At 52.0% G+C, this 27,065-nt stretch overlaps 10 protein-coding genes across 10 annotated transcripts; 7 read left to right on the top strand and 3 right to left on the bottom strand.

Moving 5' to 3' along the window:
* Window positions 1–193: 193 nt before the first annotated feature.
* Window positions 194–2,819, top strand: J7T55_005135 (oligopeptide transporter; the record flags this gene model as incomplete). Its single annotated transcript, XM_053144505.1, has 5 exons — window positions 194–431; window positions 487–852; window positions 911–1,198; window positions 1,324–2,148; window positions 2,389–2,819. 5 exons carry the CDS (start codon window positions 194–196, stop codon window positions 2,817–2,819), a joined length of 2,148 nt encoding a protein of 715 aa, XP_052992859.1.
* Window positions 2,820–6,096: 3,277 nt separating this feature from the next.
* J7T55_005134 (uncharacterized protein) lies at window positions 6,097–7,376 on the top strand (the record flags this gene model as incomplete). The annotated part of the gene is made up of 2 exons (XM_053144504.1): window positions 6,097–6,352; window positions 6,496–7,376. 2 exons carry the CDS (start codon window positions 6,097–6,099, stop codon window positions 7,374–7,376), a joined length of 1,137 nt encoding a protein of 378 aa, XP_052992858.1.
* A 591-nt stretch (window positions 7,377–7,967) lies between these two features.
* On the bottom strand, window positions 7,968–9,249 carry J7T55_005133 (uncharacterized protein; the record flags this gene model as incomplete). The annotated part of the gene is made up of 2 exons (XM_053144503.1): window positions 7,968–8,582; window positions 8,692–9,249. 2 exons carry the CDS (start codon window positions 9,247–9,249, stop codon window positions 7,968–7,970), a joined length of 1,173 nt encoding a protein of 390 aa, XP_052992857.1.
* A 1,982-nt stretch (window positions 9,250–11,231) lies between these two features.
* Window positions 11,232–12,498, top strand: J7T55_005132 (uncharacterized protein; the record flags this gene model as incomplete). The annotated part of the gene is made up of 3 exons (XM_053144501.1): window positions 11,232–11,447; window positions 11,516–12,227; window positions 12,287–12,498. The coding sequence occupies 3 exons, from the start codon at window positions 11,232–11,234 to the stop codon at window positions 12,496–12,498; spliced, it is 1,140 nt and encodes a 379-aa protein (XP_052992856.1).
* Window positions 12,499–13,441: 943 nt separating this feature from the next.
* J7T55_005131 (kinase-like domain-containing protein) lies at window positions 13,442–14,311 on the top strand (the record flags this gene model as incomplete). The annotated part of the gene is made up of 1 exon (XM_053144500.1): window positions 13,442–14,311. The coding sequence occupies one exon, from the start codon at window positions 13,442–13,444 to the stop codon at window positions 14,309–14,311; it is 870 nt and encodes a 289-aa protein (XP_052992855.1).
* Window positions 14,312–14,503: 192 nt separating this feature from the next.
* On the bottom strand, window positions 14,504–15,744 carry J7T55_005130 (uncharacterized protein; the record flags this gene model as incomplete). The annotated part of the gene is made up of 4 exons (XM_053144499.1): window positions 14,504–14,698; window positions 14,859–14,865; window positions 14,948–15,056; window positions 15,327–15,744. The coding sequence occupies 4 exons, from the start codon at window positions 15,742–15,744 to the stop codon at window positions 14,504–14,506; spliced, it is 729 nt and encodes a 242-aa protein (XP_052992854.1).
* A 1,130-nt stretch (window positions 15,745–16,874) lies between these two features.
* On the top strand, window positions 16,875–18,650 carry J7T55_005129 (uncharacterized protein; the record flags this gene model as incomplete). The annotated part of the gene is made up of 2 exons (XM_053144498.1): window positions 16,875–17,352; window positions 17,410–18,650. 2 exons carry the CDS (start codon window positions 16,875–16,877, stop codon window positions 18,648–18,650), a joined length of 1,719 nt encoding a protein of 572 aa, XP_052992853.1.
* Window positions 18,651–18,729: 79 nt separating this feature from the next.
* Window positions 18,730–22,735, bottom strand: J7T55_005128 (cellobiose dehydrogenase; the record flags this gene model as incomplete). The annotated part of the gene is made up of 11 exons (XM_053144497.1): window positions 18,730–18,803; window positions 18,870–18,993; window positions 19,103–19,264; window positions 19,344–19,510; window positions 19,572–20,714; window positions 20,773–20,787; window positions 21,683–21,791; window positions 21,871–22,018; window positions 22,109–22,138; window positions 22,225–22,274; window positions 22,346–22,735. The coding sequence occupies 11 exons, from the start codon at window positions 22,733–22,735 to the stop codon at window positions 18,730–18,732; spliced, it is 2,412 nt and encodes an 803-aa protein (XP_052992852.1).
* Window positions 22,736–23,269: 534 nt separating this feature from the next.
* J7T55_005127 (uncharacterized protein) lies at window positions 23,270–23,787 on the top strand (the record flags this gene model as incomplete). Its single annotated transcript, XM_053144496.1, has 2 exons — window positions 23,270–23,499; window positions 23,580–23,787. The coding sequence occupies 2 exons, from the start codon at window positions 23,270–23,272 to the stop codon at window positions 23,785–23,787; spliced, it is 438 nt and encodes a 145-aa protein (XP_052992851.1).
* Window positions 23,788–24,511: 724 nt separating this feature from the next.
* Window positions 24,512–26,381, top strand: J7T55_005126 (sugar transporter; the record flags this gene model as incomplete). The annotated part of the gene is made up of 6 exons (XM_053144495.1): window positions 24,512–24,543; window positions 24,612–24,952; window positions 25,032–25,113; window positions 25,169–25,327; window positions 25,393–25,793; window positions 25,876–26,381. 6 exons carry the CDS (start codon window positions 24,512–24,514, stop codon window positions 26,379–26,381), a joined length of 1,521 nt encoding a protein of 506 aa, XP_052992850.1.
* Window positions 26,382–27,065: the final 684 nt, after the last annotated feature.

Here is a 27,065-nt window from a genome sequence, read left to right as displayed (position 1 = left end):
GAGATTATTCGCTACGTGTAGTGTAAGTTCGCCAAGAAGATTAACCTGAAGAAAGTCCTGGATATTTATTAGGGCCATGTGCGCCAGCAATCAGACCCTGAGCGCCTTCCGCTCTCCTTTTGCGACGTCTCTGCCTTCTCTTTGAAACCGTGATACTATTTTGTAGCCACGACCATCCTCCCAACCTGTCAGAATGGCTGAGCTGGAGAAGACCATGCCGCACCCCGAGGCTGTCGGCGTCCCTATACGGGACTCGATAGACACCCCGGAGAAGGCTGATATCTTGCCGCACGAGGATATAGTAGTCGACCTCTTTTCACCCCTGCCGCCACTTGAGGGCGTCCCAGAGGAGCCAATGCCTTTGACCGTGCGGGCCCTCGTCGTTGGCATCATCCTTGGTTCGCTGGTCAACGCCTCCAACGTGTACTTGGGTAGGTCCTCACACCCCGAGCAAGATATTTGACAGCCCGTCTGACGACCCTTCAGGCCTCAAGACGGGTTTTACCTTTGGCGCATCGATGATGGGCGCCGTATTCGGGTTTGGTGCCATCAAGATCCTGCAGAAGATCGCCCCCGGCGTCCCCTTCCTCGGCCTCGAGCAGTTCGGACCGCAAGAGAACAGTATCATACAAGCTGCTGCTACCGGCGCCGGCGGCATGACGGGGTTGTTCGTCGCCGCACTCCCGGCCATGTACCGTCTGGGCCTCCTGTCCGAGGACCCAAAGGATGACTTCCGCCGGATCTTGACCCTGACGCTCGTCTGCTCGACGTTCGGCCTTTTCTTTGCTGTGCCGCTTCGAAAGTTCTTTATTATAAATGTCTCCCGCGAACTGCGCTTGATATTCCCGTCACGTAAGCCACACCTCGTTTTATTCAGTATCTTCTTAAAAGTGGCTGATAACGAAAACAGCTACCGCCACTGCCGTCGCCATCCGCTCTATGCACGCTGTCGGCACTGGGGCCACCGAGGCCATGAAGAAGATCAAGGCCCTCGGCTTCGCGTTCGGTGCTGCCTTGATTCAGCGCGTGGCGTCATACTATGCCATCGGTATCCTGTATGACTGGCATGTCTTCACGTGGTTCTACATCTGGGGCAACTACAATAATTGGGCTATAAATATCGAGAATTGGGGCTGGATGATCGAGTGGACACCCGCATTCCTGGGGTCCGGTATGCTCGTTGGTCTCAACACCGCCAGTAAGTGAACACTTTTCAAGAATATCATGCTCATTGCAGCATTCAATAGTTCTTGTGAATAAGTTGTTTGCCGTTGGTTCTCATGATTGGACTTATGGGTCAGAAGTTGACTAACAAGCCTCAAGTTAGCATGTTCGGTGGCACATTCGTCGCCTGGGGATTCATAGGCCCGATCCTTGTCCACTACGGTATCTGTGTCGGGAAAGCCTACGATGAAGACGATCCAAAGTGGAGCGACTACGTCTCCTTCTACTCAATGTCCGGCATCAATAACCCAGGATACATTCCATCCCCGCGGTACTGGTTCCTGTGGCCAGGCGTCATGGTGCTCGTCTGCTACAGCATGGCCGAATTCCTGGTGCACTGGAAGGTTCTCTACTACGGCGCCAAGTACGCCTGGGCGTCGGCAGCAGGCACCGTGAACGAGCTGATAGCCAGCCGGCGCCAGGGCCGCGGGGTTCCGTTCCTCGAGAGGCAGGGACGCTCCAAGGATGACGAGCGTGGCCTGGTTGAGGACTTCGCCACACGCGACCAGCAGGTCAGCAACTGGGTGTGGATGCTCGGCAGCGTCGTGGTGGTCGTCATGACCTGTATCATCGGCGAATTCCAGTTCGACATCGATGCTGGCCTCTGCATCCTCGCCAGCATCCTCGCCATCGTCTTTGCGTTCCTCAGCATCCACGGCGCTGGTGTCACGGATATTGCGCCTCTGACCGCGAGCGCGAAGGCCTCGCAGCTTGTGTTTGGCGGTATTACCAGCGGGCAAGGCCTCGACATCGCAACCGCCCAGGCGACCAACTTGGTTGCGGGAGGTATTGCCTCTGGTGCTGCGGATATGTCGCAGTCGCTGGTCAGCGACTTCCGCGTGGGCTTCCTCCTCAAGACACCGCCGAATTTGCAATTCTGGGCCCAGGGCCTTGGGACTGTTGTTGCCATGTTCTTGGCTCCTGGTATGTATCTCTATTGAATAGATTTTCGTCAGGCTGTTCTGTTGCTAATATGCGCGTCTCAGGAATCTTTGTTCTATTTATGGCCGCTTATCCTTGTGTGTTACAGCCAGATAAATACGATCATTGTCCATTCTCTGGTGCGTAAGAGTCTTACTTTATTGTCATATCATGTTGCTCCTCAATGTGAAACTTCTGGATCGCATATCTCTTACTCAGTACTGTCCTGTTAACATAGCGTAGCTCCAAGTGTGACCGCCTGGCAAGCTGTTGCCGAAGCTGTCACGAATCCTCAAGTACCTATCCCACTCAGCTCGGGAATCTTCGCCCTGGTGCTGGGTGGTGTATGTATAGCCCAGGTTGTCCTCAAGAACTTCTTCCTCATTGGTAGCCGCGAAAAGTACCGCCAATGGCTACCCAACTGGATGGCCATCGGGGTTGCCTTCGTGATCCCGCAGACGTATTACAGCACGGCAACGCTCATAGGCGCTATCGTGAGCCATTTCTGGCAGAAGAAGAAGCCAGCCAACTTTGAGAGGTATTGCTTTGCTGTCGCGGCGGGCTTGATTGCTGGTGAGGGGCTGGGTGGTGTCATTGGTGCTGCTTTGCAGCTGGGCGGGGTCTCTGGGGATGTTTATGGAACCATGGTCGGTTGCCCTATGGATTCGTGTTGAATGTCAGACGGCTTTGGTCCAATGAGTTTCTTGGTTCTAGGACGTGTCTTCTTGGATATTTGATAATCACTTAGTTCGGCCGTAAGAAGACGTCAGTTTTGCACGGACACACCCACGGCGCCTCTCACTCATTGACCTCTTCCGCATTAAAGGGTAGGCCACGCAAAACCTCCTGCTCTCACCCCTCTCTGCATAATATGTTGACAAGTAACGTAATGAAGTATCGGCTTCTCTCATCTCGTCCGTGGCAGTGCCTAGCCGGGGTTGAAAATGATTCAAATCTTGAGGGGACAAAGCAAAAACTCAAGGTAGACTTGTCGCTTGTCTTACTAACCAAGCATCTTATGCGCAATTACGTATGATAGATATGTATGTGCGCCCACTCTTCCAAGCTGAATGTAATGCCCAGATAATAGATATGGAATGTGTGGACTGGCGGACGGCCATTAGTAGCTAGTTGCCACTTTTATTCACGCTTGAAGGGCTCCATTCAGAGCAATTATGGACCGCGTTCATTGTGATAGCTTGTTCTATCTTCTCTTTTCCTCGAACATATTCTCGTTTTGAGGATAAGGTAGCCGGTACTCTTTGGCTCCGATTGAAGGTGCTGAGTATCGTTTTGGTGCCTTCATGTGTTGTGTGTCCTTCCACATCGGTCTCAACACACTTTCTCTCGGAGGCAGTACACGGCACATTTAGTGTCAAAAACAGCGTGAAGGTGTCTATTGGCCTCTCGTCTAATCGAATGCCTTTGAACTCCGTTGAAATCATGGACTTCGCATAAGAGAATTAAAACACGGGACAAGTCTGACTTCTTGCAAATGATATCTACTTACTATTTGAGTACCCGCAGGCTGTAGCAGGTGTCATGAAATGTTCTTTGACAAGGGCCTAGTACAGAAGGATCCATCCTAATAAACATTTGATGTGGTCAGCCTCGCCAGACTGTAGGCCCTGCTTGCTCCCAGAAAGGCAAGTAGGATGTAGCTAATATCCTGCAAGATAATTATGGTGTTCCTCGAGTCGCGATGGATTTCGCACATTTAAGACTAGACTGATAGCGACGTCTGAAACAGGACGCATGAAGGGGACTCTCTACGCAGAACTGAGGCGGGGGGACCAAGTAAAATGAGGGTCTCACGCCACTGACAACAGACAGCAGCATCCAGAGTGCGATTGCCTATACCGACAGCAACAATACGAACCACGTCACGATTTAATGCAGCCCATTTATCCCTTTAAAGAGAAAAACGAACTATTTGAACAGCCACAATGACTAAATGATTGTCCCAGGTGGGATTATTCCTACAAGTAAACTAAGTCCACACTATTGTGCTATTCTATGGCCGCATGCGTAAGCTGGAGAAATTCGGAGTCCGGATCGCGAAGTACAATATTAGTATGGAACTCGGCACACTGACAACTCCGCCAAGTCATCCAGCCCAATCGTATTCGGAAAGGCATTTATCCGTCCTGGCCAGATTCATCAATGCCAAGTTAAGTGAGGCCCGGGAAAGTAGGGAAAGGAGCGTGCACTAACTCCCAAAGTTTAGGATTGAGGCAGCCTGGCGGTGGAAGTTGACGCCAAGCCACGATGGGCAGCGCGCCCAGGAGACTGGACAAGTTGGACGACATGGTCAAACGAAAGATTGCTGCGATCCATCCGATGCGTACCAAAAGTCATTCAGCCCCAGTGCCTGGGGGTCCTGACAGGGTCCCCAGGGTCCCCAGCGTTGCGGGGAAGACAGGGGCCTCGTTGTAGCCTCGTGCGTGCTGGCCGTGCGAGCCGAGGACCCACAGGAGCTGAGGCCAATAGCACGACAGTATGAGTTGAGCTAAGAACGCGCTAAACTCAACCTTAATTCCCGTTGACGACATGACTTCTCAAATCCTCATCCTCCACGTTTCCTCCTTCCAATATTGCACGTCCAGCATCAAGCATCTTGCACTGTGCCACAGTTCAGCAGGGAGTTTGATGAGTCCTCCTCATCAAATCCTTTGCCGTAGCATTGTGCCACAGAATCAGGTACTAGGAAAAGGAAATGAGACCACTCCTGAGTTCCCCAAATGCTGCATTCTCAATCTCACAGAACCCCTGGAGTATCAAACAAAGGCGTGACCTACTACGGATATTACGCGAAGAAAATGGGAAGGGCGCGCCATAAATTGGCTAGCCAATGATCCTCCATCTCGACCTTCCGTTGGGTCGTTCCGTTGACGCCTAGACATGCCTTTCCAATGAGTCCGAGGGAGAATCCGAGGGGGCTCACGATGTCAAACTAACAACGAAGGATTAATTCCGTTTCAGGACTCAGTCGCAATCCCATTAGTGGGGCGTGAAGTAGTCTCAGAAACTACGACACGAAGCACTCTGGTAGATCATTACGCGCTGGTACTACCTCAAGTGGGTTCGTGTGGACGGCGTGGAGGGCACAGCCTGCTCAAGCTGCAGTCTTCGCGGGAAGCTCCATTGGAGTATGGACATGTGAGATCTGGGAGACGTGATGAGAGAGCAAACACCGAGTTCCCGTTTCTGTAATTCTGTTGGCTGATGTCCGTGTGGTTGCCCAGACACCTCTTGCGTCCCATATCTCCTGGTGTAGTTTCACGGCAACGTCAACTGTATTCTCGATATTGTCGATTAATCCCAGGAAGCACAGACAGAGAACTAGCATCACATGGCCCAAGAAGCCCAAAATCAGCTATGCTGGCAGGACCGGAGGCATACCAAGGCTGCCGGTCAGCACCAGGTTTCTTGGAAAGTGGCTCATGTAAAACGCCCAAGACCCGAGCTATGCCATACCCAGAAACAAGGCGGGCCGCGTCATGAGGCCATACATCGGCTCAATGTCGTCTCCCAGTGCTCTTTCTGGACAGCTCTCGACCTTTCTGACCTGTCCATTGACCACTCACAAGCTGCGACCACCCTCCTCGTCAGGCTGATCCTGGTGGCTAAGTGGTCGGGCATCTGCTCTGAACCATGCCTGTTTCTGAGCTTTTTTTCGTTGCTACGCGAGTCTCCTTGTTGTTGCCAAGGCTGTATGGGAAAGGATATCTTGGTATAGCTACATCATAGATGTTCCTTGCAATTCTGCTTTGTCACTGATGTGAAGTCTGAGATGGATTTAATAACCCCGTCACTCCCTCTTCTGTCGCCAGGGAAACATTTATCATCCAACCCTCAAGCCCATCACAACTAAAACCTAAAGCCACTTCACCCAAGCGCCAGTGTACAGTCCAAGATAAATCAGTGCTACGGTTCAGAGACGCGTTCATCATGCAACTGAAACAGTTCACCACGCTCGGGCTAGCCGGCATCGTCGCCAGCCAGTCTCTGACTGACGTTATCGGCCAGAATCAAGATCTATCCCAGCTCGGAACACTGCTTGGCCAGTATCCTGATGTTGCCCAAACACTGGCTGGTCTGTCCAACATCACCGTTCTGGCCCCGAACAATGCCGCACTCTCCGCCCTCCTGAATGACTCTGCGGTGACGGCGATGGTTGCCGCTGACCCAGGCCTTGTTCCTGCCAGTAAGTGTCTCGCGCGAGTGCTTTCGAATTGCTGGAGGCGCAGTGGAAGTCATTTCCTCTCCCCAATCTCTCAACTCCTGTCCCTGCCCAAGTTCTATTTTCTAAGTCATGGAGTTGAGGGTGGCTTGCTGATCAAACACTAGTCCTGACTTACCACGTCCTCAACGGCACAATCCGGTCCACGGATATCACTGATACACCAGCATTCCCAAAGACGCTGCTGACCAACTCCACCTACACCAACGTCACCGGCGGACAGGTCGTCAAGGCTGAGACTGAGGACGGCGGTGTCGTGATCACCAGTGGCCTATTGAAGCAGAGCCGCGTCACCACCGCGGACGTGACCTTCTCCGGAGGCGTTGTGCACATCATCGACACGGTGCTCACCATCCCCGCAAATGACAGCGCCACCGCCCTCGCCGCCAACCTCACTGCCCTTGCCGGCGCGCTGACCACAGCTAACCTCGTCTCAACCGTGGACTCAGCCTCTGATGTGACCATCTTCGCGCCCTCTAACGAGGCCTTCGCGGCCATCCAGAACCTGGCCGCCAACCTGTCCACCGAGCAGCTGTCCAGCATCCTGACCTACCACGTCGTGCAGGGCACCGTCGGCTACAGCTCCTCGCTCACCAGCGGCGCCCAGCTCACCACCCTCCAGAACGGCCAGGTTACAATCACTATCAACGACGGTGACATCTTCGTCAACTCCGCCGAGGTCGAGGTTGCTGACGTGCTTGTCTCCAACGGTGTCGTCCACGTCATTGACAACGTCCTGAACCCTGACAACTCTACCGCCCGCCCCGATACCACTGCTTCCACCCAGGTGCCCGCCTTCAGCGGTGCCAGCAGCGCGTCCGGCGTTCCTTTCACCTCAGGTATCACTGCCACTGGCCCCGCTGCTACAGGTGGCGCTGGTGCGACTGCCACTTCGAGCGGACCCGCTCAGGCTGGTGTCCCCATGCAGACCGCTGCTGTCGGTGCCGCTGCTCTGTTCGGTGGTGCTGCCGTGCTCGCCAACTGGTAAACGGCTCGTACACCTCTACGCCAGATAAGCATTGAAGTGGGACGTTAGTTGGGTTAGGAGTGAGATTGATTGAATTTAGCCGGAGGTCATGTAATGATACCCAGGATATCAGTCTGACAGGAAAGTAATGCGAGATAGCCGACGGAAAGGCTATGCGATTCGGTACGATGGTTGATGAGGTCTTATTTGGTGAGAATAGCGTTACCTTCTTGACACTCTTGACAATATATTATTTACTCCTATCTGTCGGTACTGATGACAAGGTGGTGGAGAAGCAACGCGACTTCTTCCCAAGGCAACACGTCCAGTCAAGTAAGGATGGAAAGACGCACTGACTGCCTATCCATAATTGTGCGAGAGTGAGCCGGAATGTGGACAGATTTCAGACGAGATTTGGAAGGCAGTACTGATTCGATTCTATGTCTCTGGCAACTTTTCGTGGTGTCTAAGAGGAGACGTAAATTCCCGTGCGATTGCCCAAAATAAGAAGGAAATCCCACAATTATGATCTTATCCGTTTGTTTCTCATACTTCAACCTGAAGCCTTATGCCCGCCCCCCCCCCCCCAACATCTCCTGCTGATAACATGCCCTAGCCTTTGGAAGGGTTGGGTATCTTGAAGAGGATAACGTTGCCCACCGGTCCTTCTCCAATAGCCTTATCAACGCGAAAAATCCCCTTGCGTTCCAGTTGAATGATGTCATCCGTTTTCAGATGTGCCACATCAGCATCACAAAGTGCCTCAGTCCTCGAAGCGGACACAGGACTGAGATAATCATCCAACTCTTCCTTCTTACCAAGCGTGTCTTTCGTGAGAAAATAATCAAAATCCCATAACTCGGCCTTCACGAGGTCGGCCCGTTCACCAGCAAGCCATGTGATTTTCTTGGTCTTGCGAAAGTCCGTATCACCGAGTTGAAGCGTCAGTACCAAGTCTTCGACTGTGCCGTCCCCGGAGGTGTTGCACTCTTCGACTACCGCATTGGTCCATCCCATAAGGGTGAACTTTTCTCCCCTTGAGAGACACGCAGCATCAGCCTGGTCCAGAATTATGGACCGCCCATACGTGACGATCTTTGTTCCGACAGCAGGATTCTTCGGGTGCTTCCGTTTTGACTCACAGTACGCGGCATCAGGCCCGTTCACAATAACCGCGGTGACCATCTGTTTGGTCTCGACCGCCGTGTGACGCCGTGTGACGTGGTGCTACCGGATCGATCACCTTCTGGTTCATAGCCCACAATATCGTCCGGTCCATCGTCACAGCATTACAACTTGGGCCCTGTTTCAGCATAAACTCCCGGAGCGCTTGTACAGTCAAGCCACGGCGCAGAATGCCGCGGATTGTAGGCATGCGAGGGTCATCCCACCCAGTGACAACACCAGAATCTACGACCCTGGCGAGCTTGCGCTTGGAAAGAAACGTGCGGATGAAGCTGATGCGAGCAAAGTCCCAGACGTAAACTGGCTGGAGGCTTAGAGTGTCGAGGAACCAGCTGTATTGCTCGTTGTGGTCGGCATACTCAGTCGTTCGCAGAGCGTGTGTGGCTCCTTCAATCGAATCGACTACCGGGCACGCGAAATCATATGTCGGATAGATGTTCCAGGCCGAGCCCGTGCGATGATGGGGTATTGCTCTGTCCGAGCGATTGCCATCTCGAATCATCTGCTCAGCGATCTCGTTTAGCTGAGAGAAATGGTCACTTGTGTAAGTCACTTGATCAGGTTTGATCCCGAGCAGACCCAGATCGTGAAGTATTGATTCCTCAAACTCCTGTTTCTCCTTGGCTGGGTTCGTGTCATCGAATCGAACAATGAGTTTTCCATCAAAGGCATCCTGCAAAGTAGTTGTTGAGAAAGGCGGCTTTTGCATGGCCAATATGCAGATACCCACTAGGTAGATCAGCCCTGCTATCGGAAACCCGAGTTTGTAACAAAACTCACGACGGCTCAGGTGGGAACCTAGTCACAACACCATGCTCGGTGTCTGTGAGACCGATGCTGTAGTTTCCACCGGCTCTGCTTGCAGCGACACGCTCATCTTTGACTCGTGCCTGCGCAGCCTTAAAGTTGGTCTGGATCTCCGGATGGACAGCCTCAAGCTCGGATCGCGCACCATAGTTCCTTGTCGGCGGGACTGAGGGTGTAACCTCATAGACACGTCCTCAGAGTGAGGTCTTTGTCAAGCTGCTGGAGCAGCTCCTCGATTGACTTGAAATCCGTGGCCAATAACCCAGAGATCAGCTGCTCCAGATTGTCCAGCTTCACCGTCATTGTTTATATCTGCCAAGCCAGCTTTCATGCGTTGAACTCGTCGACGCTGATACCGGATTCTGAGGTGCGAGAAGACAAGTTGGGGTTCCAACATGCTTCATGGGCGCCCCCAATACGTAGGGTAACATTGTTCATCCCGGTGGCGTAGTGACTCATGCCGCGATGTTTGCATGGACCAAGACACCTCTGAGGATGTAGGAATTGAAACGCTAGAAGACAATTTTGAATCTGAACCCATTTCTGAATACAAGAGCCTGTCTTGTGAACTGTTCTCAGTTACCTACTTTGGGCCAGTCGATATTTTCCTATCAACCTCAATGCTCAGTCCACTTTCCCCTGAGATCTTGATATCCAATGCTGGATAAGATGCATCATGGATGCAACGCGGTTCTCTTTTAGTTAATGAGTGACATGCCGTGTAACCGAGGATGGATTCACTGAAACGTGGCAGTTTCAACGGTATCGAGGAGAGTAATACATTTATAGTTCAATCAATAAAGGGTCGCACCACAGCTATGTCTAGGGATTCAGGATCTAGCTCACTACCAGAGCTTTGGTTGCCGCGGTTCCCCGCCTGATCTAGTCGCAGAGAATAGACAACCCAATCAGTTTGATGCAAGCAGCCATGCTCGTCTAGAAGCGGGCTCATGTTTGTGTCGTGTCATATGTCACATTTATATGGCGTCAGCTGACCACATATGCATGCAGTTCCAGCGTGATATGCAGGATGTTTCCGTTCGGTGGAGTCATGGTTGTGTTTGGCAGTATCTCCAAACCACCTCGCAAGACCAAAGTTTGAGTGCCACAGAATTGGCAAATCTAGCCTTCAGAAAACGCCTGTCATCAGATTACAACACCCTCCAGTTTGAATGATTTTTCCATCAGAAAGTGAGGTGATCGTCACATAACAACACGCATGGGGCTTAGTACTAGACGGGTCCCCGTACTATTTAATCCGGGCCGCGGATGAGCCGGACTGCGAAATTACGGTCAAGGACGACATATAGATCTGCCGTGGGGACCGAGCTAATTAAAAGGGCTTGATGTCATCTAAATAATTCTCTGCCGTACCGAGCTCTCCGATGTCCTTTGAGCTCCAATTCTGTATTTGGAATTTTCAAATCCGCAAACACGCATCGCGGCCGCCAGTAACGCACTTCAATGCAGGCTTAGGATAGAACACCCCGAAATACGTCGCAGCCCAGTAAGCATTGTGTTGTCCCACCACGCTTTGCATCCGCCGAGCTCTTCTCATTGGCTTGGCGTTGGTGATGATCCTTGGTAGGTTGGCCGGGTATTATTCACCATCTGTGCTCAGGTACCCAATGTAACCAGAAGCAGTTCTATAGATGCGCTAAGTAGCATCCGGCGATCGTGATGGGCTTGCAGGAACAACTTGTTCATGGCCGAGGACCAGATGTCTGTAATGATGATGCGCACTTTTTCCAGTGATCGGCCGCTGTATAAAGGAGAGCTGTCCCGGCCCCCACTGTGTTGAGTCAAGATCACGTCGGTTTTAATCATTTCACGCGTGCACGACTTTGCATCTTCCAAACAACTGCACAGTCGGAACACTTCAGTATGATTTTCACGTCTTCGTCCCCCTTGCGGGCTGCACTCGTTTTGGCCGGCCTGTCTTCTGCCCGGAAGTGCATCGATTTGAGCATCGACGTGCCCGTTGTCTCCAGAAATGCCGTTTTCAATCAAACGACACCAACAACTGACATCGAAGTGACCAACTTCGCTCTGGACTTGACTCGTCAAGGACACAATCGCACTAATGAAGTCCTCACCGGTGTAGGTTCCCTCATCCCCAGCAGCTGAATCACAACTTGGCGATGCCTTGTCCGTCTAATCAGCATTAGTATGCAAACATCAAGAAGACCTACACCGTAGCGGCCACGTACTGTGAACCGGACTCAGGCCCATCCAAGACTCTTCAATTGCTGACCCACGGAATTGGCTTTGATCGCACGTACTGGGATCTCTCTATAAACGACTACAATTACAGCTATGTAGCCGTTGCAAACGACGACTACGGCTACAGTACCTTCGCTTGGGACCGCCTCGGCATAGCTCAATCGCAGCACGGGGAAGCCGTGAACGAGATCCAATCTTCACTGGAGATCGCGGCGTTGTATACCCTCACAAAGCAACTCCGTGAAGGGTCTATCGACGGCATCAGCTGCGGTTTCGACAAAGTCGTCCACGTCGGCCACTCATTCGGAAGCATTCAGAGTTATTCCTTGGCCGTCTTACACCCCGGGGCGAGTGACGGGCTCATCCTGACCGGATTTAGCCAGGCTAGCCAGTTCGTCCCGTACTTCGCCCTTGGCGCGAATTTTGTCGCGGCCAACGGGTTGCCACCTTTCTTGACCTACCCGGATGGATATCTCGCCTCTAGTGACCCCTCAGGCGTGCAGACCGACTTCTTCTCACCAGGGGCTTTTGATCCCGCGCTTTTGGATCTGGCGACTGCTTCTGGCAAGCCGGTCACTGTTGGCGAGCTTCTGACTATTAGCGCTGCTACTGCGATGAAGAATCCTCTGAAGGGGCCGGTATTGATTATCACTGGAGGTGAGTTCAAGACCATAAGCTGGAAAGAGAGATGAAGTCAAAAAACTGACATCGCACAGGCCGAGACATTCCTTTCTGTGGAGGAGATTGCCTCTTGACGGGCTCATCACTCCCGAACTTCCTCGAGATGAGTAAGCCGATGTTTCCATCAGCCAGCAAATTCGAGGCTGTTGTCGTCGGAGAGGCTGGGCACGGATTGAACTTGGAATACTCCCATCCCTTCACATACGGCAAGATCCTGGACTTCGTTACCCAGAATGTTGGGCTGTGAGGAGAATGCATCAGTATCTTGAGTATGGCACTTACCAAAACGAGCCTACTGAAAGAGCCTACTGAAAGAATCTTATTAGACATGAACATATTCAGAGGAGGTATTCCAAAATGAACGTGACAGGGAAACGTATAATACAAGATAATATTGAAATTACTTCAAAGCAATCAATAATTACTAGTCTAACGAGATGGTCCTCTCCAAATGTCGTGATCCTTTACTGAGTGAGCTGATTTTTGTAACAAAGATTCGACATCAATAGAATTATGTTCCTTGGCACAACTGCATCTTATGGCTACGCCTGCTAACATCATTTCCCTTGAGTCCCGTTCTAATTGCAGCTGAAATCTGTGACGCAGAAGCTTAACAAGCCCGGTGGGCGAAGTCTTCTAACTGCAAGGCGGTTGACAGGAGATCGAATCTGCCAGTAGCTACGCCTCACTCTTACCTGTAAAGGACCTTATCACCATGCATTCAAACGTTATCCGTCATCTAGGGTACTAAGTGGCCGCTCGAATGTGTAAACGAGAAGACTTCGGCACAAACACCCGAATCATCTCCCGGCTTAAGGTTGCAGACCACCTGCATACAAGTAAAATTTCACCACATTCTGCTATAAAGACCCCGTCATCATGTCACTAATAGAAGCCAGTCCTCAACCAAGACGTTTGATGGAGGGCCGGGAGATGCCTCGTGTGTTTGCAGGCGTTTTGATGTTTGGGGGTCAGACGGTCCCAGGCGTCGTTGGACAATTGACCATGTCTTCAAACGCTTGATTCAAATACTTGAAGCAGCTTAAGAGAGACATTGAATGCCATGTAAGATAGCCCTAACCCTCTAATCCTTCTTGCCATTTGGACTTGCTTGCTTATTTCTTTTTGGTCTCAAAAGATACCTGATCTCTTCCGACCACAATTCTTGAAAACCCAGCAACCACATCAGCATGTCGAAACCTACAGAACCTGTGGCTACAGATGATGAAGAGAAAGAACTCCCCCCATACAAGAAAATGTCCTATACCGACGCGGTAGTAGGCCATGAACTCCACAACTTCTTTGGTGGTAAAGTTATCGAACACACCACTGCGGCCGGTGAGGTCCTGGCACTCAAAGTGAAGACGAGGTCGGGCTTGCACTGCTCCGAGGCCGACTTGATGCATTATGCTGCCACGCACGGTGTGCTCGCCCCAAAAGTTCGCGGTGTCTACGATGTCCAAACGAAGCCCAGGGCGAGGGTCATGGTCAGCGACCGTCTGCCTGGTTTGCCTCTTGCTCACATTTGGGAGACAGCTACACAGTCCGAAAGGGACAGTTACAAAGACCAACTCCGAACTCAACTCAGGCGAATGCGCGAGTGTACGCAGCCATTTATCGGTCGCGTGGCAAGGTCAGGGGAACGGCAACAGACTTACAACATCTACGATCACCTCCTTACGACATACTGTGGGCCGTTCGAGACGGAAAAGGAATTTGACGATTGGTGCCTGGCCCGCGTGCTTCCGAGAGTCGGCCTTCTTTCGCGGCACAAATGGAAACGGTTCATCGAGCGGGACCGACGTGATGCTCCTCAGAGATTCGTCTTGACGCACGGCGACCTGACGGCGCGGAATATCATGGCGCACGAAGGTGTCATCACGGGCATTGTTGACTGGGAGAGGGGCGGTTTCTTCCCTGAATATGCCGAGTATGCCTTTGCCGTGGCACTAGGCCATAACATTGAAGAGTGGTGGGTTCCGGAGTTGAAGGAAATCCTACAACCTTGCTCCAAGGACAGAGTCAAGTTCACGAGCCTAGTAGAGCAGAAAGGGTGGTAGGAGGGACTTTGAATCGTGCATTGCGTCAAACAGGAGGTGAAGCTTCTCTGCACCAGTCTTGGTGGGTCAGTAGTCATATGAAGGGGGTATCATGAATTTCACGCAAACGACACTCAGGATCAAATACCTTTAATACAGCCAACTTATTATACCATCGTGGTGTGAAATCTAAATTTGTGCAAACAACATTATTTACTGTTGGTCTTTGGACGCAGTGTGATTGCCGAAGGCGATCTGTATCAAGCCTTCATGCAGGCGCCGGACCTGATGGTTCTTTCTGAAGATGGCTGTGCCATGGGACATAGCGTAGTTTGTACTGTTGGTGTAGAGGCATCCGTTGCAGGCCAGCGCCTTGACTTCAGGCTCTCTTTGCCACATCAACGAGTGCTGCACGCCATAGACCAACATATCATGACTCGTTTATCCACCCGGCCGCGTCACATATCAGTTGTTTTTCAAATTGAAATTCACCTGACGATGAGTTTTGGGTTGTGTAGCCCCAGCACTCGCCCGGGGATGCAACGTCAACATTATTCCACCAACACACCGTATTGCTGGTTCGACGTAATACCAAGGTCAGCGGAATGCCGCGCAGATACAAGAAAGAAAAGAACGGGGCCGACAGAAACAACATACCAGGCATTTGCACCTGCAGCAATCTCTGTAGAATTGTTGTAGTTGTACTCGGCACACTGGTTGATACATGTGTTCAAGTCCGCTGTGTACTTGCTCACGAGGACGTCCCCTGTGGCAACCATGGTTGTGCTGCAGTATTTTCGAAACATATACTCCGTGGTTCCGAGAGTAATATCATATAGTGTTTCATCTGATGATGGGCAGTCACGATATAATGTCGCAGACGGGCCCACTACACTAGTTGTCGTGACGGATGTTGACTGCGCACTCGTTGTTGTAGGTGTATCGCTAGTGCTTGATGATGGACTAGTTGTGACGAGTGAAGTCGATGCTGTGGATATGGAAGAGGCGGAGGCGGAGGTGGATGAAGAAGAGAGACTCTGAGTAGACTGAGATCGGTTGGCAATCGAGACACCGATGCCAATGCCGACTGCTGCGCCCACGATCGCCACAGCAGTGACCGATAACACGACCCAGAATGTTCGTGATGCGAGCCCGCAAATTCGTTTCCTAGTGCCCTCTTTTTGAGGGCCCGCTTCTGGATGGGGCTCTTCAGGGTGGTTCTCCTCAGCGTAATGCTCTTCAGGGTGATGCTCCTCAGCATTTTGTGCTCCCAGATAATGCGACTCTGGATATGGCGCCCATTGGCCCGTCTTCATGTATTCTGTACCAGCAGCGCTGACGTGGACCGGCTCTGGGAAGTGGTCTTTGGAAGCATGGACCGGCTCTGGGAAATTGTCTTTGACAGCATGGACCACTTCGGGAGCAGAGTACCAGTAATCTGTATTTGAATTCATAGCTGATATCGGAATCGGGTAGAGGACTAGGGAAGGCCGCCGGCAATCCCACGGCGTAGGACTTGATATCACCTGGAAGAGGCCGTCGTTTTCAGAAGAATGTTCGGTGCCGGTAAGAAATTTGTCTAGGATCGGCGTACTTGAGAGTAATCTTGAAGGGGCCTTAGATAGTAACAGATGACGCGATGAAATGGGTGAAGTGGAAATGTCACTGCGAAGCAATATTTAGATTCGGGTCAGGTTGAGGACCTCGCTGTACACAAGAGGAGAATGGGAAATTGCTAAGCCATTCAGCGGATGCTCGCCAGTGGATAAAGACAGCAGCGGTTAGCGAATGGCAATAGTAAGGAGTGCAGGTGGATAGCATTTTGTGATGTGTTGGTCCAGGGTTGCATTCTTGTCTGTACCCATTTTCAGAGCACCTTGTCGGTCTGTTGCACATCAATATGCATGTTGGTCGTTCAAAGTCATCATCAACCCAATGGCAATCATTCCTGCTCCATAACCGCTGAGCTAATAAGCGCGGGTGTAGCATGAACTAATCCTCCCTATCCACAAGAGTGACACCCGGGCCCACAGCGGAGACAGCACCGACGAACGGGATACTTTCATGAGACCCGACAGAATGGTTCAATATCTTTTCTCCAGTCACTGACCAGTCAGTGGTCGAACAACAGTACATACGGCACATCGCCAAGTTCGACGTTCGCTTGATCCGCATTCAATGCCACCAACTACTCATGCAACACGAGGCCTCAGGCAAACATCAAATCCCGTTAGCTGGAGCCTTTCTCTCCTCATTGCAGCGGATTTCGTCAGACGTGAGTCCGTACCTCAGGCGCCAATTGCCTGTCCACCTAAGTGATGAACGCTTAGGTTAGTACCGCCTTTGACAGGTTTCCAGCAAAATCTGGAAGCTGGAAACGAAAGAACATCTATCCTCTAATTCTTATCGCTGTTCTGAATCACCGCTGTCTCTAAATCACCGCTGTCTCTAAATCACCGCTGTCTCTGACCCACTGAAGAACCTTGGAAGTCTTATGGGGCAATTGCTTGCACCATTCCGGTTTATAACTCTCCTGATCTGCAGGCTTTGCGCGTAAAGAAACGCGGTGAGAGAAATGGACGCAATGAGAACAGGCGTTCCCGGCGCCAAGCACAAGTACAGCCTCATCCTCTTTACCTTTCTAAATCTCACCGTGCTGGTCCGCATCTACTGGGCAGGCGAGATACCGAGCTGTTCCCTCGGACGTTTATTGAGCTTGCAAGATTCCGAAATATCAAAGGCAGAAGGCGACATTGACCTGCAACTACAGAAGCCCAAGGCATCCGGCACCGCTGCTCCGACACTACCGCCTGAGTACTCGACATTGACCGAGAGCCAACAGAAATGCGACCTATTTTTCACAACGTCTTATCTTGAACACATCGCCACACACCAACAGCCGTACTGCGACGCGCAATCTCCAAGTGCTTTTCAATGCTTCACAGCACCGCGGCTCGTGGTGCCCCCCACCGCATCGTGGGGGCAGACCGACCCTCTCTGTATAGCCCAAGGGGTGTCCTTTGAAACAGCGCAAGCTGGGGAGGCTCAAGACACTCAAGCGCGTAAGTTTGACTCTGAGATTGAATGTGATCTAGGGCTGGCTAATGAGCAACAATTAGAAGAGTTCAATATACAATGCAAGTTGAGGGACATAGTCGGGGAGAGAGCCAGTTCCGCAGAGGCTGCCAAGGATCTCGAAGGCTTCCGCGACCATCCTACAGACTGGGGTTCGTATTGGGGAGACACAGGCGTCGGCGCGTCACTGAGTACATGGCGATTCTCGGATGATCGCAACACTACCGGCTGCACTAAAGAGAACAGCAACAACGAGTGGATAATGCTCATGAGGCGGGATAGCACTAATACGCACAATCTCTGGCATAAGCTAATGGAGATCCTGCAAGCGCGTCACAGCTTCGATGCACTGCGCAGTTCTATCAACCCTGCTACTGGGACGCCATGGCTGTCCAAAGAAGACGCCGCAAATGTCCAACTTGTCTTCGATGATGATCGAGAGGAGTTGCTTGAGCCTCTCTGGGAGATCGTTACTGGCAAAAAACCCATCCGCAAGAGCTCACTACGGACCACTTGCTATGGCAACGTGATCCTGCCGCTCCCAGGTTGTGGAAGCCCCTTCTGGTCGAGCATGCTAGATACCGGCTACCAAGAGCAATGCCAATCCCAGACGTTACTGACGACATTTGCGAATCGGGTGCTCGAATTCTATGGTATTACACGACGGCCGGTGACAGAGATCCATGCGCACCCAAGAATCACAATCATTCAGCGAAAGAATAACAGGAAATTTATGTCTCTGGATCGATTAATACCGATTCTCGAAGAGCGCTACCCACATTCCCCCATCCACGTGGTTGACTTCGCCGACATGTCCATCGAACAGCAACTCCAACTGGTTCAAATCACGGACATCCTCATAGGCCATCACGGTGCGGCATTAACGCATATCATGTTCATGTCGCCTGAATCCACGGTCGTCGAGATACTGCCGCGGTATTTCGACCAGCATGGATTCCGCGCCACGGCCGCTTTGCGCGGTCTCCAGTACATCGCGGGAAGGGCCATGTATGAAGAGGAATATGAAAATGCGGTGCACGGGAAGCCGCTCCCACAAGACTGGCCGCCTCCCCCTCCGCAGGGTTTCAATTATTTGCTGGAGAAGGAGTGGGTTTATCTGAAGGATGAGGATTTCTTAGGCCTGGTCGACGCTGCGGTCAGGAGTCAGTTGAACCGACTTGGTACTGGCGATGAGCAGGCTATTCATCATGATATGCCGGGAGACATATATAGCAGACAGAGTAGAACTGGCCGGATCCAGGAGAGAGTTTATAAACGTTTTTGAATTAATTATGAGCATGCTTACCATTGAAAAACAGGTTTTATCTGGTTCCTTAGATGGATGGCCGTCTTTAGAATTAACGTCATTTTGCCTCCGAGCCGCTCGAGAGGCTAAGAATCTTCTCCGCTGCCCTCTCTGCAACTGACAGGATCGTCCCTGTGGGATTTGCTGTGACCATCCCCGGCATAATACTTGCATCTACGACAAAAAGATTGTCTGTACCATATACCCGTGTGTCAGCGTCGACAACAGCTCGCCCTTGAGCGTTGTCTAGGCCGCTATCCGTCCCCATTCTTGCAGTGCCCATGAGGTGAATTCCGCGGCGTGATGCAATGCTGATGGCAACCTAGATCGTGGAAAATTAGCAATCCGCACTGCATTCAATCCGAAATGGCTGGAGATAGGGTAGTGTACTACGGAAAGGTCCCAGACTTAGCAACTTAGGATAGACTTACACTATTAACATACTCCGCGACGGTCTGGTTGGGAGCTGGTTTCACCAAGCTGATCTCTGGATTTGCATTCAGAGCAGCTACCATGTGCTCGCCAGCAATGACACAGGCCTTCTTATCGTCATCTGTCTGGAAGTACGGGATTTCGGCGTACGATATCGTCATCTGGGAGACATCAGTGGGAGATTCCAGCCACGGGGGGAGCAACCCCATTTTTGTCGGTGGTGAAGGCGAGGGTATATACATTCGAGTTGATGGCGAGACGACCTACGGAGGACGATCCACGCCCCAGGAATTGGGACAACGTTAAGAGGTTGTATGGAGGCCCAGGATTCTGGATCCTTGTCGTCCACTGTATCTGTCTCGACGTGCCATCGGAGAACTGAGATCCATTCAGGACCTCCCAAGCCACTGTTCAGAGTCAGATATAATTTCCCTGAGAACTAGGATCCGGTGAGAAAATGCCACTCACTTGGGCCATGGCTGTTTGGCGGACTGGCTAGCATGCCACTGCGATTTTGCAAGTACTGCTCGACATCACTCTGGACAGGGTTGGCCCATATTTGATTTGACCAGTCGTAGTTCTTCACAGACGGGTGCGAGATCTGGAAATCGGTCACCTGGTGATCTTTGAGGTTCTCTCCAACTGGCAGTCGTAGCCACTGCGACTTATCGATGAACGTCGGCCCATCGGACTCAGAGTCAGCCACTACCTGCAGCTGTTCCTCAGGTCCGATACCACTCCGGAAAAGGATCTTTGGTGAACCAAAATATCCAGCAGAGAGGACCACCCGCCCTGTATGGGCAGTGACGTTAACAACCCCGATTCCACGCGAGTTCGACTCCAGCTCCACGCCCGTAATTCGGCTGCCGTCCCGGATCACACGACGTGCACCGGTGTCTGTCCATAGGGCGAAGTTGGCTCTCGACCTAGCGGTCTCTAGGTATGTGTCCACCGGGCCGTTACGGTATCCGTACTTGTAGTGATAGTTGGCATAGCTAAACGTTCCGTTCTTCTCGTCTGGCGCGTCGTTCGCTGTCACATTATTCCAGCCAGCTGTTGCCAGAGCAGCGGAAACCAGGTTGTATCCTTCCGGGCTGTATAGAACTCCGTCTGGGGACGGACGATCCGTCGCCGGCATACGGGTGAAAGCACGCTCGATGGCGGCTTCCATATCCGCAGACTTCCACCCATCCGGGTATCCGTTCTCGTCAAAGTCTGCTGCGGGCGGACGCCACCATAAAGCCGAGTTGACAGCCGTCGAGCCCCCAAGGACACATCCAGCTGGATTGTCGGCTTGATCGCTGCAGGTGATATTGGTCATGCTCGTCCAAAAATACTGAGCCAGCCCGGGGACGTCGAAGCGGGTCAAGTTCGTGCCGTTCAGCCATTCTGGTCGCCAATTGCCAAAGGGCATTGCAGCAGTCTCCACATTGGGAATCCACCGTCCTGACGATGGCGGACCTCGCTCGATCAGCAGGACGCTGTGTCCTGCTTCGGAGAGCCTGTCGGCGGTGACTAGACCTCCGGCACCTCCGCCGACTACTATGTAGTCGTAAGACACGTTACCAGGCGCAGCATTGGAATTTGCAACACCCTGCGCCAAGGCAGCGTCTACTTTGTGAAGGGTCAGTTTTGGTACATCTGTCAGACCGCCTTCGTAGAAACTTACAAAGAAGGCATATCACTACAAAAGACAACATTATCCTGTTACATGATCTTGTCGAAGGTATGCGTGAACGAAGGTATGCGTAAAATGTGTGCTCCCATTTTCCAATTCGAGCGATACCGACCCTTTTGAGCTGCAGCCCCCCTCTATCCTGCATTTAAAAGCATTGTGGCGGATTAAGGTCCAAGAAAGCAAGACAGAACTCTAAATCAGTCAAAGCGCATAAAATCGTCTATAAGCGAGAGTTTATTTACGCGAAGATTACTTACCCCCTTTCAAGGGGCCAAGAGTACGGCTCTATATCAAGGCCCGTTAAGTAGCATCCTCGATTGTCCTGCATGACTAATTGCCCCTCCTGCTAGCTACCAGCTATCGCCAACTACGAATATCTAAAGTTGATGAATACAGAGCACAAATACTCGATGTCAATGAGTGCTCGGAAGTATGGTATCTTAGCTTGAGAATTAATAATTTAATGAAGACGCTAATGCTTGGGGGAATTTTTGAGAATGGAATTCTGCTTCTCAAGTTTGCTTTTGCTCATAATCTATAGACAAAGGCTTTTCTTCCTCAGCTGTCAGAAATAACAACGCTTGTCTATCTAGCCGACATTCGTGCATATCTTGGCACTCTTCGATATGGACGAGCATGGACTGCTGCCACCCGTTTGTTCGCTTCCTCGCTTTCTCACGGGTACTGTCAGATAACTGAGGCAACGCCGTTCCCGACCTTAGATATGGCATCACTCAAGTGCGGGATGAACTCCTGTCCGATGCCCATATCTACGGATGGCCAAAGAGACCGACACCTTGGCCTTGAGCCCTCCGTCACAAGTACCTTCATCAGCTTGGTCTTTAGCTGTGTTGGGGACCAGGAATTGGAGGAAGGACCAGATTTAAAATGATATACTCACGCTGTCCAGTCTGAAGGCAAGCCTGATTCAGGACTGAGACATCGAGTGGGACAGCTCGCGCCTGGTCCTGGTCGCATGCCTTCTTGGATTGCAAAGTCGGAGATATATGCTGCCGTGAACTCTCGAAGACTCAGGTGAAACAATGTACATTGCATGTGTGGCTGGCATCTCTAATCCTTTGGTCCTACTCCATAGTGGTCGTCCTTGTATAGCGACCCGATGGGGACACCGCGGTTGTCAGCGTTTAGTCCAATAAGTTGTTGCCCAACATCTTTGATCTTGTTGTACTGCCGAAGAAGTTTGATGTGTTCGTTGACGGTGGTTTCAGCCGGTTGCCTGCATTCGTTGTTCCCATCAGTTTGATGGTAACAGAGAAGGAGCTAAACCTTGAGGGACAATCGCAGAATTCATGACGCGGGAACTAACTTGAGGGACTCCTGTGCTTCTTCGAGCTCCCTTCGTTTTTGGAAGACTAGCATGCAGTGGTTACGTATGTCTCTCATCGTCCGACACTGGATAGTAAGCGAACTGTCCCGACAGACTTTGGCCAGTCATCACTCACTACAGCGTCAATGCCAGCAACGAATGCAATCTGAAAATAGTTAGTTATGAAAGGATCCACGCCAATTGTGTTCACCCAGTAGGTGGGACTAGTATGCTCACCATGCGCGAGGCATCGTCAGGGCTGCAAACAGGCACCTCAAAACGATCTTCCGGGCCGGGCCCAGTAATGCTGACTCTGTCTTCTCCATTCGAGTGTGCCTCGGCTATGATTGGGCCCCAGATATCGTGCAGAGATGGCGAAGCAACTGGTGTATGGTTTTGCTGATCGTCTTCACTTTCAGCGTTCTGGAATTGAACTTGTTCCTTGAAACGACCCAAGTGACGAAGTATGACCGTCAGAAGTCCCCCACAGTCTCGGCCTTTTGCCGCTTCTGCGGACAGGGAATCTTGGAAGCCATTGATAAGATCGCGGTCAGCAGCCGACAGTAGTGTGGTGTCCTGCGCGACGGCATCCACACAGTCACCAACCGCGGTACGCGGCGGACCCATCGTGCTGGCAGTGTGTGACGTTATGTCGGGCCAACATCAATTCTGTGGGATCACCTCGGAATGAGATAACTGAGCAGCATGCTTGAGGCCATTCAGAATTGTTCGGATATGCATTTAGTGTTCATAGTTGCAGAAATGGAGCTGGATGTGATTGAGCCTGATCTCTGGACGCCTCCGAAATTGAGACTGTTGCCCTTGCAAAATCAAGCTCTGGTGTTGGATCCTAACCCTTGTTTTGGGGAAGAGAGCAGCGTCTGGCTGAGGGTGAAGGGGGGTGGTTAGTCCAAGGGTTTCGGCAAACCGACCGATGGTGGCGAGCTCAAACCAGACCCATGAGGAGATCCCATGTGCCAATTCTGTCAACTAAGCTTGGCTCTTGTAAGGCCATGCCAAGGGGCTACACGGGAGTGGCTTTGGGGCTCTGGCTCCCATGAGACCACATTCAGGGCCCACCAAAGGCAATCGATTATCTGGACCGACCATGCGTACGCAAAGGGTCCTGGTCCTGACCCGACCCGATGGGCACCCAGCAGAATGGACGACTGCAAGAGATGGAATAAAAACCGCCGCCTTGGTACATGGCTGATTCGACACATGACTCCTGAGCATCTCAAGAGTGGCGCCATCTCCGCCGTTGTGTTTCTTCTGTCGTTGTCTAGACTCCGACGAGAACGTCCCGCTCCGGCCGCTGCCGTCATCTGGTCGAGAAGCCTGTCCGGCTTATTCTCCCGCCAGCTGGCATTCCAAGGTTGGGCTGCGCAGAGGTGGCCTAGATTGCCGTTGCAGCCGGATGACGTGCACAACTTGGACAGGACTGGACGGAGATGCCCTCGACGTCACACAGACACACGCAGAAGACACCTCGGTCATGCTGGGGCAATACAAAGCGCGACGGATTCCCGGCGAAATTATTCAAGGTCGACCTGAGGAGGTCGATGGATCCGGGGGCGGGGATTGTTCGTGGAGGCGAGCCTGGCTCCATCCACCACAGTTGCTGCGCTGATATGGGGGACTTTGCGGAGGAGTGGGCCCTGGGTGGAGAGCGCGTCTGAGGGCCTCGCAAACTTTGATTTGGACGCTTCCTCAGTGCACTATCGAACGGCCCGAATGGCGAGCCTCGACGGTGGGCCGCGATTAAATCCGGTGCGCCTGTTTTGTCAGACTTTGCCAGGGCGCAAAAATAGTCGTGCTGCGCTGTCTCGGCTACTACCCAGAAAACTGGGAAGGTCGACTGCGGCCTGAGGAACAGGAGGACCCTTGAATTGTGATCCATCATGGATCGACTTCGCGCATGTCTTTTTCCGGGGCCATTCGGCCACAGCCGCGTCCATTGCGATTGATGGAAGAACTCTGGAGTCACTCCACTCTCAGCGAGACTTTCCTCAACAACACGTTACTAAGTCGCCTAAGTACCTCTTGCTGTTAAGCCGCTTTGGTCCAACCTGCACCGCAAACCTCGCCATTGACAGGCCAAGCGGTGTACGCCGCTTAACAGCTGCCCCTGTAGGCGTCATGCTATCGCACCCATCATCTGTTTCTGCTCCCCGCGACAGGTGCTCGTATCATGAGTTACGGTCCGCAATGTCCTCCATGCATCCCCACGGGGCCAGTATGGACGCCCTTATTATATCCGGGGTCAGCCTTCCATGGAGCCGACTCCTGGGCCTCTGGACTCATCTCACATGGTCATTCAAAATCCATTGACTCTCGTCTCATCATCAAAGCATTGGCTAGACCACCAAACTCTTCACCTAGCCTCAGAAGAATTACGCAAATATGGCGATAATGGGGCGTAAAGGATACGCCTGGTAAGTCAACACTGACCAATTAAACATAGAAATTTCGAAGTATGCGTCGAGCTGACAACTGATTCAAGGTTCTGCGCACTCTCCGCAGCCATGTGCAACTCATATTACGGCTTCGATGCCTCAGTTTTCAATGCCGTCCAAGGCTCGGACGCATGGATTAACTGGATGGGCAATCCTGGGCCCAACTTGGTCGGAGGTGTCAACACGGCCTACTCCGTCTGTGCTATTATCAGCGGATGGTTCCTCGCGGCTCCAGTTGCCGACTTTCTGGGTCGGAAAACAGCAATGGGTATCGGTAGTGTTCTCATCATGATAAGCGCAATCCTGGAAACATGCACTCCCAAAAATCAGATCGCATGCTTCATCGTCGGACGTGCCGTCAACGGTATTGGCCAGGGTATTGCTTTATGTACGTACTAAACACGCCCTGACACTTGTTCCACATCACAAAAGTCGATCGTGATCAGCCCTGCTAACGGCAATTATAGCTGCTGGACCGTCTTATATCGGCGAGATTACACCCGCCAAAATCCGTGGAATTGTCATGACATTCTGGCAGGTGGCATACAGGTAAGCATCGTTACTCCATGCGGTCACCTCTAGATTGACTAACACAGCTTTACAGCGTTGGTCTTTTCTTCGCCTTCTGGATCAACTTCGCCTGCACGAAATACCTTGACCGACTACCAGAGAACTGGGACTGGAGAATCGTCTGTCTTTTCCAGCTTATGGTTCCTATCTACGTGCTTTCCGTTCTTCCAGGTCTTCCCTCATCTCCTAGATGGTAAGTAATGGTGTCGAACTGCCCAGCTTCAGAAAAGATTTTGTGCTGACAGGTGTCTGCCACAGGTGCATCAAGAACAACAAGATAGACAAGGCCCGAAGCTCGCTCATGGCCACCCGGTTCAGCTCAGAAGAGGCCGAGGAAGAACTGCAGACCATCATTGCAGCCGTCGAATTCGAGAGAAACAGCAACGAAACCTCGTCGGGATATGCAGCTCTGTGGAAGGACAAGAGCGTCCGCAGGAGGCTGCTCCTTGCACTTGGCATGAACGCTGGTCAGCAGCTCACCGGCCAGGGCTCCCTCACAACATACTCTACAAAGATTTACAAGGGAGTCTTCCAATCGTCGTCCACTGTCGCCCTCATCAACGCCCTCAACGCCACACTTTCCATTCTTTTCTGTCTCAACGTGACATGGGTTGTTGAGCGATGGGGACGAAAGGTCTTGTTCATCATTGGTGGCATTGGTTAGTCTTTCTTGGCAATCCCTTCTACGTAGCCGATAAACTAACAAATCCCTAGGTATGGCATGCTGTATGCTCATTGTAGCGACCGTGGGGTCGCAAACCCCAAACACAGCCGACGGCTCCAAGCCATACTCTGTCGGCGTGGCGATCGTGTTCCTCCTCTTCCTCTTCATCTTCTTCTACAAGCCCTCGTGGGGCGCCGTGACCTGGATCTGGAGCTCCGAGATCTTCTCGCTCAACGTGCGGGCCCAGGGCGTCGGCATGGCCGGGCAGACGCAGAACATCGCCAACGCCATCGTCCAGCAATTCTTCCCATTATTCCTCGAGGATTGCGGGTTCTACGCCTTCTACATGTTCGCCGGTATCAACTGCCTGCTCGTCTGCTATGTCATCTTCCTCATCCCCGAGACAAAGGGCGTCCCACTCGAGGAAATGGACAGGCTCTTTGGCGGCGTCAGCCACGTCCAAGGCGGTGCAGCAATGCGCGAGGACGATGCGACTATGGAGCACCACCGGCCCGCCTCCAAGGGCACGACCGAACACAGCGGCAACCATGTCGAGGGTTCGGCCACGCCCGAGGAGAAATGAGGGTAAAATGCTGACGAGGTCGACGACGAATTTCAATGTTTTTTGTGCCATGAATACGATAGGCAACTAATGACGAGGGCTGCGGGCTTTTGTTTCCGGAGCTGAGGTGTAATTGGTGGTTTCCTAGAAGGCTATCGTGGGAAAGACGGTCTTAGACCATTGATAGACCAGCTGTATAGATGTGTGCCGCGTGCCACAGACTCAATCTCGAAATTTCTAGATCCATTCATGCACTAATTACTCTACAAAATCATTCCGCAGAGTAAGTTCTGCCTGAGCAGTTGAAATTCGGGTGCGGCCGTTTTGAACCCGAGATCTGCCATCTGTCCTGTGCTTATCATGTATGAATACCAAAGTAACAGCGAGAAGAGGTCCATGCATCCATCCTATTGACAGCCTATAGTATGCTGGCGTGAAAGGCATTCAGGGGGAAAAAACCGGTGCCGATTTGGCCCGCGGGGACCCGAGCAAAACGACTGGTAACAGCAACCTGGTACCAACCCAGCGCCAACGAGACGCACAATTCAGGGGCAACGGTGCGTCAGGGGCAAAGACTGGGGCTCGGACAGAGCAAACTCCGCCTAGCTCCGGAGGTGGCGAGCGTTCTCAAGGAGGTACCTGAAAGCAAGGACGGTGAAGTTGAGGCCCCCTCGGGATGCGATGGACCGGCTTACTGACTTTGAA

This window comes from Diaporthe amygdali, assembly GCF_026229845.1.
Source record: "Diaporthe amygdali strain CAA958 chromosome Unknown NODE_17_length_903054_cov_64_435670, whole genome shotgun sequence".
NCBI lineage: Eukaryota > Fungi > Ascomycota > Sordariomycetes > Diaporthales > Diaporthaceae > Diaporthe > Diaporthe amygdali.
This window is presented reverse-complemented; position numbering and strand designations above follow the sequence as displayed.